This window comes from Athene cunicularia (assembly GCF_003259725.1).
Source record: "Athene cunicularia isolate RWA chromosome 28 unlocalized genomic scaffold, athCun1 chr28_part1, whole genome shotgun sequence".
Classification (NCBI taxonomy): domain Eukaryota; kingdom Metazoa; phylum Chordata; class Aves; order Strigiformes; family Strigidae; genus Athene; species Athene cunicularia.
In genome coordinates this window covers 2,601,327-2,614,263 of record NW_020799139.1, presented here as the reverse complement: position 1 = coordinate 2,614,263, position 12,937 = coordinate 2,601,327, and the positions used below count along the sequence as shown (strand labels likewise).

The 12,937-nt window shown below is 37.4% G+C and overlaps 2 protein-coding genes across 2 annotated transcripts in view; one reads left to right on the top strand and one right to left on the bottom strand.

Annotated features, from left to right (window-relative positions):
• LOC113489281 (scaffold attachment factor B1-like) overlaps positions 1-11,876 on the bottom strand; it is a 17,959-nt gene extending 6,083 nt beyond the window's left edge. The window contains exons 1-11 of the mRNA XM_026864894.1: positions 11,667-11,876; positions 10,385-10,449; positions 10,093-10,299; positions 8,745-8,807; positions 8,151-8,178; positions 6,749-7,247; positions 6,271-6,320; positions 3,228-3,328; positions 1,397-1,546; positions 1,225-1,301; positions 142-281 (exon numbers count right to left, since the gene is read on the bottom strand). Of these exons, the coding sequence (XP_026720695.1) occupies positions 142-281; positions 1,225-1,301; positions 1,397-1,546; positions 3,228-3,328; positions 6,271-6,320; positions 6,749-7,247; positions 8,151-8,178; positions 8,745-8,807; positions 10,093-10,299; positions 10,385-10,449; positions 11,667-11,688 (1,402 nt within the window). The 5' untranslated portion in view covers positions 11,689-11,876. The remainder of the gene's footprint in view (positions 1-141; positions 282-1,224; positions 1,302-1,396; positions 1,547-3,227; positions 3,329-6,270; positions 6,321-6,748; positions 7,248-8,150; positions 8,179-8,744; positions 8,808-10,092; positions 10,300-10,384; positions 10,450-11,666) is intronic.
• LOC113489280 (scaffold attachment factor B1-like) overlaps positions 1-12,937 on the top strand; it is a 38,759-nt gene that overhangs the window by 8,755 nt on the left and 17,067 nt on the right. The window contains exon 2 of the mRNA XM_026864890.1: positions 9,533-9,537. The gene's annotated coding sequence lies outside the window, so the exon portion shown is untranslated. The remainder of the gene's footprint in view (positions 1-9,532; positions 9,538-12,937) is intronic.

The following is a 12,937-nucleotide window of genomic DNA, read 5'->3' as shown; positions in this document are numbered from 1 at the left end:
CTGATTTATACCTTCTGGATTTCCAACTAAGAACCCAAACTAATGGTAGAATGTTGGCAATTCTTTGGAAGGAACTACCTACAACTAATTATTCATACTTCACCATATATTTTAGTCTATGAAAAAAAGAATCCCAATTACCTGACTTAATAATTTTAGGTTGTTCTGATGAACCTGACTTCATTTCATCTTTATCTTTTTTTTCTTTTTCATCTTTGTCTTCTGTTTTTTTAGGCTCATCTTTTTGGTCAGATTTCTCATCCCTTTTAACACTGCCAGGTCTATAGATAGATATTGATATAGATTAGACTAATAGAAAGTAAGAGAAAAGAAAATTAAAGGAGAACACTAGCAACACAGTAACAAAGTAGAAATCTGATGCTGGAAGACAGTCATAATTAGACTTCCAAAGATTTCCTTCTACAACTTCCTACAACCATAAAATGTAAGAAAATCCAACCATACTGTGCAGTTGTCACAAAAACTGGCTGTAATTTTTCCTACTGCCTCCAACTGAGGCAAAAGGAAAAATTCAAACCACTACGTACTTAATGTTCACAAAGGTTCGTATACAACATGACGATTATGAAGTGCCAATGTGAACCAGTTTTGTTGGGCAACTAGGTGAAATAAAAACAAAACTTCTCAGCAAACAGTATTTAATAGAAGTTATACCCCAAGAAGATAATTAAAGCAAAGGATTTAGCATCTTATTCACTCTCTTAAGTATGTTTTTCAGCTACTTTCAGTAATGTTAGAAAGAGCATAGTGCTGAAGAGGAACATGTTCTGGAAACAGCACCTCGGACAACTGATCTTTAACTGTGACCACAACCACCTGAGAAAGCCCTATTCCAATGACAGAAAAATGTAATGAAGAAACAGTGACATCTGATTAAAATTCTCAAATGACCTTTCCTACAGATTTATGACATGAAAAGCACCACAGTTTTTAACAAACCCCAAATATAGCTAAATTAAAAGGCATGCTTGAAAATGCAACTTTCCAATGCCTACCTTAAAGCACATAACAAAAACATACAAAGTTAGGCACTGAACAGCAACAGAAGTTTATCTTGTAGTTACAAGTTGGAAAAAATGCATCTAGCGCTCTTTTTGAATGTCTGCCACAGAAAATCTTACTGTAACTTTGTTTTGCCTGACAAATCAACATAGACTGAAGAACAGCAAAACACCTTTGGATAGAGATTTTTTAGAACAGTACCTCTCACTGACTGTTTCCTTCTTTGCTTCGTTCTCTTTTTTTTCACTTGGCTTCTTCCCAGCAGGTTCATTTTTTGCCTAAAAATTGTTTCGGACATCATCAGCTGAGAATGTGGTCTTGATCATTTGTACAATCTGATGGTTATAGTTTATCTTTGAGGATCAGTACTCACTTTTTCTACCGAAATTATTTTCCCATGTAACTCTGTTTTATGAAGGTGAGTAATACACTTTGTTGCTTCCTCTGCTGTAGACATCGTAACGAAGCCGTAACAGCGAGCACCAGGGCTGCGAGCATTGGTGACCACTTTTGCACCTACCACCTTTCCAAAATAGAAGAGGTATTACACTCACTGTAACAAGTGCCTGACATTTAACAGCAAGAAGTACAAGCTCCACTTCTACTCTCTTTTATTCCGTCAATCGTCATCCAGGAAGCTTTTATTTTTAAAAGATTAACAAATATAAAAGGAGCATTGCTTGGAGCCACTCATTCTTGTGTGGCCAATGTAACACTGAAAAAGTTGAAGCAATACATGGGAGACAAAAACTGCATTCTGTTCTGAAAAAAGACTGGTAAAAACAGCAACAACAGAAAGAGACATCAACACGATTTTGCTTAAGTATAAAGGAGTAAAAACCTAAAAAAAATCTGTAAGCCAATTTCTACCCACATGCTAATGCTAGCTTAACTGCTCAGTCCTATCTCCCCTTGAAAAATTGTTTTCACGTCACTGCTAAGAGGCAGACACACAACATTATGGGGAAACTTCCTGTTTCTTAAATAAGATTGTAGATAAAGTGTAACTTGGAAAAGCCTATGTAAAACATCTGTTTTCATAAATGGTGCTTACTTATGCTCATATACTCAATCCAGTTTATTTTGTATTACAGAAATCATATTTCACAGAGGTGTCATATTTTAAATATAGCTGAATAAGGAACACGCTTTTGAACACTGGATTTATCGCACATGTACATCTGCTTCTAGGAACCTTTGCCTCTGCTAATACTCCAAAGAAAATAGCAGTAATTTTATTTAAATGACTAAACAGTACCATGACATCTAAGTAGAGATAAATACTAGGTTGGCTGTCACACAGTTGTCAGTTACATTTAAAATTTTGGGGTACATCTCTATGATCAGTATTTCAGGTTTCCAGATGGAATTCTGAACAAATAATGGAAGGAAAGTATTGCATTTTTATTGTTATAAGGAACGTTAAAAAGGTTTTACTTGTCTCATGACTTTCAGACAAACTCAAAGTTCTGCTACACAATCCGGTTTTGTACTTACTGTAAAGTCACATTTAAGTCCTAGAGTATTTTCACAGATAGCTAGCACATACCACAATCTGCTGACAGTCATCTTTAAATAGACTTCAAAGGTTTGACAAAAATCTTTACTGACGTTTCTGATATCAGTCTTCTATTAAACTAGCTCTTTCAATTTCCCAACTGACAGGGAGATTTAACTTGCCATTTTGTCTATCATTAATAACAACTTCAAGACACCCCCCCACCCCCAAACTACCCAAACAAGTGCTTTTTAAAGGAACTGCCAACTCCACACAAAAATAAAACTTCAGGTACTAAGCCAATTCTTAAAATATTCCCCAATGACTATGCTTCAATGTTTATTGCCATGTTTTACTTAGTCCTAACGAAGTCTTTAATAAACAATGTTAAATTCACTGTTGACTATGAATTTTCAATGGGTGAAGATACTATACTACCGCACAGGAGACAGAACTGTATGTAAGCAGTCACTGAGTGTTTCTAATAGAGGACCACAAATGGACTTTTATATTTGTTTGGAAGTGGGCAACAGAATTTAAAAAAGCAGTCATTCAGCATGAACTTCAGCTATTTTTTCCTTGATATCCCACAATATTTTTAATAATTTGATTACTTTCAACAAAATACCAGTGAAAGGAGCTTAAGAAGTCTTATTAAGACAGTTTCAAGTGAAAAAAACCCAAACCAAATCAAAGAAACCCTTACCTTCCCATATTTGCTAAACAGATTCTTCAAATCTGTGGCTCTGGTAGTGGAAGCCAGTCCACTGACCCAAAAGTTTCTACCAGAACCACTAGCAGCACGACCTAATTAGGAAAACAAACAAACAAAGTCAAAACATACAAAAAATTCTGATTATATCAGAAACGATTTGTGAATTAAAAAGCAGTTCTACAAATCCTTTTTTTTAAATTTTAAAGCAAATGAAATGCAATGCATGACGTTCTCCTGCCATGATTCACATTCTTGAAGTCTGGTAGTATTACAAGTCCAAAAAAATTTAAGATGGAACTATAGGCTTTAATACATGCAACAGAAGTGTGTTATGTCATTCTTCAAAAAACAAACTGGACTAGGGCATCTCTGAAATAACTGTGGTTCTTCAGAATGTGCCTGGATAGATCTCAGTAACCCTGCACTTACAGGAAAAGACAGAAGACCTGACAGAGTTGGAGGAACTACGTTAATACCCATGTATACTCATGTCTTGCCCTCTTTATCTCCTTGACTCCAAAGCAATAATGATGGGATGCAGATTAACTGTGTCTCTCAAGGAAAGAAAGATATTCACCATAAACCAAGCAAGAACACTTCTCTATTTCTGCCCACACTGATTCCACAGTTGGGATACAAAGCCTGTGACTTCAGTTACAGCAATTAGAAAAGACCCACAGAACACCCATCCAATTTGGCATCTAAACTAGAAAAACAGTATTATAAATGCTTATGTACTTGCAAAGTCTGAAAACTCAAAGTCTAGGGATTAAGAAGTGTTCAAGCTGAACTCCATATTTAGTGTCTGCAATTAAGCATGAAGCACTTAGGCAGGCATACTGTCTCCAGTCTCCTTTGAAATGTCTTTACTGTCCTTTTACCAGCCTTTGGAGTGTTCAGTTCCAAGGCTTCAATGAATGGAGTGAAGCAGGTTTCAGACCAGCTGCCTGCTTCCAAACCATCTGCCTTTTCGACTTTGTTCTGGCGATACATGGCATTTCTCAGACCTGCTTGCATCAAGGGGAGACATTTCTTCCAGAATCTTTCTAAAAATGCTTTTATTCAGGTGCCTTTCCATCTCTTACTTCCTGATAATTTTTGTCATTATCTCAAACGTGTTCTTAGCACAGAGAACACTGTTGTTATTATTTATCGTTGGTGCCAATCTCTTTAAAAAAAAAGGTCTTTTGCATAAAGGAGACTAAGTCTACACCTGTCATCTTCTAGTCTCAAGAACTGCACAAAGATGTGTCATATGTACAAACACGTGGGAGATACACTGTCTTAGTGTTTCAATAAGGTGAGCCATAGGCTCTGATGCTTTTATTCCACATGCTTCCTCTAGAATTTTAAAATTACACTGGCACCAGCATCCTGGAGAAAGAGGAAAAATGAGCACTTTCTTCTTTCTTCTATTTTACTGAAGATTTTTAAATTATTTGAACTATATTAATGTCCATTTTGAATAAGCTTTGATCAGTCTTAACATCTCCAGTTTTTGCCCTCCCAGAAGACTTAAGGAGGTTCTCCTGCAATGGTACTGAGCTTCCAAGACAAAGAAAGACTGGGACTATAAAATCTTCTCTAACTTAGAATGGTATAGGTATTGGGAGCCAACCCTCAACACTGGAGGCACTATCTTTCAGATATGTATAAACTGACTGCCAAGTGCCCAGACTTATGAGCTCATAAATTTATTTTTCTACACTCTTATTAATACAGGTCTCATGATGAATGCACGGAACATGGAAAACTTCTCGTCCTAAATAAAATCCTTTCATACAGGTGTGGAAATCGCAATGTGAGTCAGACTGACTTGTATGTACCTCTGTACCTTTCTTTTGGCTCAACCACTTTGCTCTGCGTGCAGAAAATGTTACATAATCAAGTAGCTACCCCTCCCCAGTGCTGTTTATTAAGACAGAAAATGGTTTAAACAAATGTTATGGAACACAGCACATCCTTTGGAGGAAGGTAGGCAGCGCAAGGTTGTTATCAAACACCCAAGTTTCTGGTCTGAATGCAAACTTCAAGGAGAGTTTTCCAAGTGCACAAAAAAAATACACTCAAGCCCTTGAGTAAATGATGGCATGCACAAAACACTCCTTTAAATATTCTGAAATGAGAGAACACAAGATTACAGACTGTAAGCAAGAGGTAAATAGACCCTAATGGAGCTGATGGTCAGGTTGAGTAGCTTGCACAGGCACGTATAACCCCGGATCCTGGAAAAAGCAGCTGACAATGAGATCAGTTAGTGTTGTAAAAACCAATTAAAAGCAAACAAATTCTTCCTGTCCAGCCAGCAGCTGAGTTTCTTGCCTATTACAGGCATTGCTGGAACTTCCATGCTTATAGTGCTGCACTACCTGCCTGCAGTATGGAAGAATGTTACAGTCAGTTCTAAATTTTCTGTCCTGGTCAGGTAAGAGAATAGAGAGGTGGGGTGAGCTGCAAAGATTCAGCAGCCTGATGTATTAAAAGTATGATGAAAAGACAGAGCAGGCATTTGATAGTGTTGGTCAAGAAATTTTCATCTGGCTTATGATGCATACTAGCACTGTAAATAGGAACTGTGTGGACAAAGACTTCATAAAATCAATCTAATTTGAAGAAAACATTAAGCTGCAAAATTTCTGTGGCATTTAAATACGTGAATACTAGATTCCAAATGTTTTCAGCAAAACAGAAGATGGTATGAAGAATCACATATAGTAAAGCAAACACAACTGCCAGAGGCAATTGACTCACTAACAGCTGTTGGTAAGTATCTTCAGTGCCATGAAGGACATATTTACCATGTATTAACGTCTACCTTTGAAGATCAAGATATAAACAAAAGGGTGCAACACAGATATCCTTAGAAAATGCACAAAAGGAAAAAAGGGTTTTTCGCATAGATTTAAAAAAGTGCAGAGGCGAATAATTTATGATATCCAATAACTCCAACGCCTTTCTGCTGTAAAACCCCATCCAGTACAAAAAACATTTCTCCAAACAATTATTAAAGTTCTGTTTTTGAAGAGAAACATACCTTTCTCATCCTTTGAGATTATCTTTGTATCTCTGTCCTCCTCAACAGGGCTAAAGACAAAACACCACATTATTCAAGTCAGAAAGAAAAGTGATAAACTTTAAATTATGAAAAATGCTAAAATTAAATACCTACCAGAAAATATGTTGCAAACGAAAACATACCTTTGTATACTTGATTTAAGAAATCTGACAAGAAATAATGAAGTCAGATTCTTAAACAGGCTTATATAAGGAAGACATTTACAAATAAGAGTAATTTAAGAAAACAACCTTTGAAGGTTGAGGAAGGAAAGAAATCAACCCCTCTGTGTTTAAAAAAAAATAAATCTGCACATGGAGAAATAAAACAGACTCTTTAGGACTAGGCTACAATTTCATCAGTCTCGGTGGCCAATTGAAGGAAACAGCTTATTCGCATCACTTAACGACCAATGAAAAAAAGATAGCATCTGGTCTATAACGGAGAAAAAACAAACCTCTTTTTCTGATCACCGCCCTCACTGGTTGAGGACTCTTTAGTAGCAGGGGATTCCTCAGAATTAGCTTTGTCTTCTGTTTTCTTGGCATCTTCTTTGCTATCTTTGGCTTCGGGACCTGCGCCTTTTTCCGCTGTTTCCCCACTAGAGGCTTCCAGGCCTTGGGAGCGTTTGCTACTCTGATCGCTTAGGGTCTCTACTACTAAAGATTCAGAGTCCGGTTTCTCTTCCTCTATTGTCTGTTCACTTGTCTCCCCTTTTGCTACAACTAAACGCTTTGCTTCCTTCCTTGCCATAGCTTGTGCCGATTTGCTGTCCAAATCTAAAGCATCTTCCTCCAACTGAGCGGCAGCAAGAGCGTCCTCTTCCTCCGCTAGCCTCTTGCCTGGCACCACGTTACTTGCTTCCTGTGCATGTGGCCGCTCCGCTTCAGAAGTTTCTTCGTTAAGTAGTTCAGATTTACAAGTTTCCCCCAAAATGTCGAGTATTTTCTCATTTTCTACGGATTTAACAGGAATAGAATGGCACAAGATTTAATCACCAGGGAAATACAGCAATCACAAATGTGGAACTGGCATGGCTGCCACACTAACACCAAGAGAACTTCTAAGCTACACAGAGATTGGAAAACCCTAGTGTACACAGTGTTAAAAGTACTACGCTAACTGCTGTCTGACAAACTACCAAATCAGCCCTAATATGTTAACAGGGAAGAAAAATGCCCCCACAGACTTAACAAAAACCTTCTGGCTCATCCTTGATATTCTTCATGAAATCGTTCAGCTCTGTTTCTTCTCTAGTTAGCTTCCAGAGTCCAAGATGCTTAACTGAACGTATCAAGGCACTGAGGGTTCAATTTTTAAATTTCTCTGAAATTCTTTTAGCAGACAGTCCAACATGAGAACTGGGCATCTTCTGATGGTGCATGAGTGTGTTTGCAGTCCAGAAAGTGAAAAGTATCTGTATGAAATTTCCATGAAGAAACTCTCTTCTTTCTTCTGTATCCAGTAACTAATCTTTACATTTTAATGACCTACAATACCTTTTTACTGCTTTCACTGCTCTCTACTTAATAACAGAGTTAAGGTGTGTGCGATATCACAAGATCTGTTTACAAGTAGAATCTTTAGTTTTTAAACTGTGATTAACTTCTCTAAATCCATCTGTGTAGTTTAACAGGTTTTTAAACCATTTCATTTCACTGGAAATATTTCAAAGATGACAAGCATCACTTCACAGATCTGGGGATATGATTGGGTTTCCAATCTCTATGACCCTGCATGATCTGGATTGTCCATCATAAGAATAATGTAAATTATGTTTGTTTGCTTGTTTTTTTAATAGTTAATGGTTTAAAAAGTATTAGTTGAAAAGACAGGAATATGTTTTTCTTTAACAGTACCTGGCTCCAAGTGTAGCTTCTCCATTTTCTGTTTGGGGAAATAAACACAGCATGAGGATTTTATAAAATGTATTTTGTAACACAGAATAATAGCAACTCCCCGTCCAATCCCAAGACTGAAAACTACACCAATTCACCTACTATATTTAGCACTTCTTTTCACCATCCACTGCAACAGCGTATTTTATACAGGTAATTTTTCTGGGACATTCAAGACAAATCAAAATATCAGCCACAATTACATTCTCTATCTAACTTGGAATGTTAAAGTGACCAATAAATTATCTTTGTGTAATACATCGACTGCAGAGGGAGAAATAAAACCAGGTACTACTTGGTCTAATCCTTAGGAGAATCAACAGTACAAGACCGCTTTTATTTGCCACAAAAGTGGAGGAAGTCTTGATAGCTGACTGAAAAGTAAGAAAAAACTACAGGCTGTTCTCATTTGACAGACTATATTCTGAGCAAGATCATGCATGTCTTTGGGTATGTTACAGTTTCATATTGTGGTCGTGTTCTCTTTCTTGTAATATGAGCACTGAGTGAATACTGGTAACAACAATCTGAAACAGAGCTACATTTTCAATTTACCTTCATTTCAATTAAATCAGAAGAAGAGGCATCTAAATTGTTTTCGATTTCATCATATTCTTCCTAAAAGAGTAAAAAAAGGAATTACAGCATTTCTTACAGAAAGTATCTTTAGGTTATAGAGAAATACTCTGTATTCAATTCTTCCTACCAATAATATGAGAAATATCTTCCAATTCTCAACTGCTACTTCAGAATGTGACACAATGAGGAGCAACATAAAAATATACTTTATGATTTGATACCTTTCTCCAGTTACTTTTCATTTTAATTTCAACATGACATTGTTATTTAGAGAGGAAATTTATTTCATATTTCTGTGGTTACTGTACAGAAAAATGTTTTTGCAGTTTCCAACTTCTTTAGTTTCCAACTGAAAAAAGAAGTTAGAATTTAGGCTGACTTTTCTTTCTACTTTTCTGAAAACAAAACACATCCCTAAAATTTTCCTTCCTTAAGACCTGTCGGTAAGACTTAACCAAAGCTCATCAGTTACATGATTCACAATGACTGTAATTTACAGAACACCAGTAAACTGCCTTTCCAGTTAACTAGATGTTGTTGCAATGACTCTGTTTTCAGAAGGTAAATGATAAAATGTTGAGACAGACACCACAGGCCTAAAATAAAAAGCAAAAAAGCACACCCATAAGGAGACAAGGAAGGATAACATGTTTGGGTTTGGGAGAAAACATCCTAAAATAAAAAAACCCCGCAAGGATCCAAGGAAGCATTTATATATTTGAGGAGCAAACAATAATACACAGATCACCCTGTTTGTTCAGTAGCAGGAGACTGCATTGTTTGTAAATGACATTGCAAGTTGTTCTCAAAACTAAGTCCAAAGCCCAGCAATGTCAGAACAGGGCAATACACAATACACAGATTTTCTTGTTTTATAAATCTCTATGACAAAGCAGCACAACATAAATTCTTTAAACCAGAGCATTATTTCTGTGGAAAAGATTTCCAAATTATCTGCGAGTTGAAAACGTGTTTCTCCCTCTCCATATATATAGATATCTAGATGGCTGGATATACACGTATATACGCCTTAACACATATAAGTGGGAAGAGGGAACATCAAAACTAATACACTACTTTCAATTGCAAGCTTCTTTCATGGCAAGCAAAGACGTTACTAAAAGTAAAGAAGGCTGTGACCTGTCCACTTTAAGCCTCTGACAGGTCCAAGAACATTTACCACTTAAGGAGTAGCACATGAGAGCTGCTAATGTGAAACAGAATTCATATCACATTAATGTCCTATATTCTATTACACCAAAATAATTAATTTATGTGCCTATATACTTATTAAATACCTTCTGAGAATTTACAAAGACCTCACCTCATTTTCTGTTAGCTGATCTGGAAGTTCTTTCATTTCTGCTTCGACATTGTCTTTATTATCAGACAGAGAATCAAGAATATTATCGGGACTATAGTCTTCTCCACAGTCTACCGCACTGCCATTATCTATTTCAGCTTCATCTAACACACTAATATCCATCATGTCAATATCTTGCAAGGTATCCAGACTTGCTTCGATATCATCCTACAGAAAGAAAAAGGGTAGATGCATATTTATTGCAGGTTAAACGATGCATATTCTTAGTAACAGCAATCACAACTTCACTTACCTGGCCATCTCTAGAGTTTTCTTCTAGTCCATTGTCTTCAACACCTTCTTCTTCTGGTTTTCTTCCTGAAAATAGTATCACTGAAGTGAGATATAGCACTGAATTTATAACATGTCTACTCTTCACTAAATTACTTATTCAACACAGAGTTTGTCTCAACAAATAATCATTAAGACCCTGATTCAGAAGTCCAGGTCTGTCTGGATATAATGGAGGATGACTTGCCACTTGAAACAAGCAAACTGCGTTAAGTATGAACTAGAAGTAGCACAGCTACATTTTTCAACATCTAGTCCTCCCATTGCACAACACTTCAACACCTAAAAAGACAGCACTGTCTAGGAAGGTGTTCCGTTTAAAAGAAACACCCCATCACTGTTACAAACCCCCTCTCTCTTACCATTTAAATAATTAAACTGATTTAGAATTAATCTCCAGTTCTAAAATCTTGGACACGCAGATCATGTTTAGGCACATCTGTCATCAGCAAATGTGTATCACGATTCAAAAACAACTGCTCTTTCTCTATTTTTACCCTGTTATCTTAAAGGAAGCAGCTTAAGAGAAAGTTTCAGGAAGTATCTTTTTAGGAACTGGCTATAAGCAATTTAAATAAACCACAGGTAACATGGGCCACACAATACTTAATGTTTTTAAAAGCAAAACATACTTAAATTACTAATGAGCTATTTCAGAACAGTTCATTTTCAAAATGACAGTTAAAAAGTGAAATATGACACTAACAAAAGTTATACACGTTTGTTATTTTTGCAACAATGGTTTTAATTATTCCCACTGTAATTTCTCACTTCTAAAATCATATCCTTATGATGATGGAGGTTCAACAGTTTCTTCGTTAAAAAAGGTTATATAGCTACAAGGAACTTAGTACACAGAGTCTTGTGGAGCCACCTCAATATACATTAGCAGAGCTCTCCGCAGGAGCCAATGCTCCAGCTGCTTGCTCTGTATCTGACACATTTCTACAATCACAGTCACAAGTACAGAAATACCTGCAACTATGAGTCTCATCAAGTTTCAAGACAGTGAATTATTAGTGAATGATCATTAGTGAATGATGACACGTTTCAAGACTTGCTAATGGCAGTTAGGTGTCATGTTACCATTTAAACTTGTCATCATTCACTAACACAACAGAGTTTTACCATTTTCCATTAGGAAAAAGTGAATTTTTAAAATTTGCAAATTAAATCAATGAGACAGAAGAAATCAACATAGTTTGCATGGAAACAAAGGAACTGTATTTGTCTAGACACTGTACCTTTGCTAGTTCTTTTCGGCATTCTTTTGTTGGTCAGTTCTGAGGTCACAGGAATTTCATCAGGATCTCCTCCTTCATCCTCAATGGCCTATTGGAGACAGCAGTATGACATCTATTGTATTGTTCGTTGGTCTGCATTTATCGTGTCTATTTATTGGATAGAGTTAAATTTATTCACAGTAGTTTGTATGGGGCTATGTTTCGGATTTGTGCTGAGAACAGTGTTAATAACACAGGGATGTTTTAGTTATTGCTGAGCACTGCTTGCATTGCATCAAGGCCTTTTCCGCTCCTCACCCTGCCCCGCCAGGGAATAGGCTGTGGGTGTACCAGTCAGGAGGGGACAAAGCTGGGACAGCTGACCCCAACTGACCAAAGGGATATTCCAGACCATATGATGTCATGCTCAGCAATAAAACTGGTGGGGCTGCCATTTCTTGGGTACTGGTTTGGCATCTGTTGGCTGACAACAAGCAACTGTTTGCTTTTACATCACTTGCTTTCCTTGCGTGTTTTTTGCCTTTTCCTCCTCTCTGTTAGTGTTTGGTTTTGTTTTTTTTTTTTCTTCCAATTTTTAAAATCATTAAACTCTCTTTATCTCAAATCCATGAGCTTTCTCTCGCTTTTTCCTTTCTAATTCTCCCCTCGATCTTGCAGGGGGCAGTGGAGGGGGGTGGAGGTGAGCAGCCACGTGGTGCTTATTTGACAACTAGGGTTAAACTATGACAAAGTTTTTAAGGATTTTTCAGTCGGAAACATTAGCATCTCACCCTAGCTCAGGTCATACAGCCAGACAGCCACAACAGCTATTAAAAACAGAATAGTAGGGTGTTGTAACACAACCCTGCAGCCAAATGAAGTTAAATCTGTAAACAAGGTTCAGCAGATAAGCGCGCTAACTGCATAAAACTGAGAGTAGCCGCTAAAACAAACTCAAGCACATTCTGACAGTATTTTTTTCCTCAACGTGCAGAACCATAAAAGGATCAGGACTGCGCTGTTCCGGCCTCACAGAAGTCTATGAAAACGCATTCCGGAAAGGTGGGAGAGACGGAGTCTGGTGAAGTGCGTATAAAAGCAGCAAGGGAAGCAATACGGCCAAGGGGAGTGTGTGTACGTGCTCGGGGAACGGGAGAGGAAATCGGGGAAGGACGCGGGTATGTCAGGGACAGGGAACAACCGGAAGACCGAGGACACCGCGGAGCGAAGTCAGCAGTAGCATGCTACAGGAACGGCTGCGATGCAGGGCAGCGGCGCTGGTGCCCGCACGC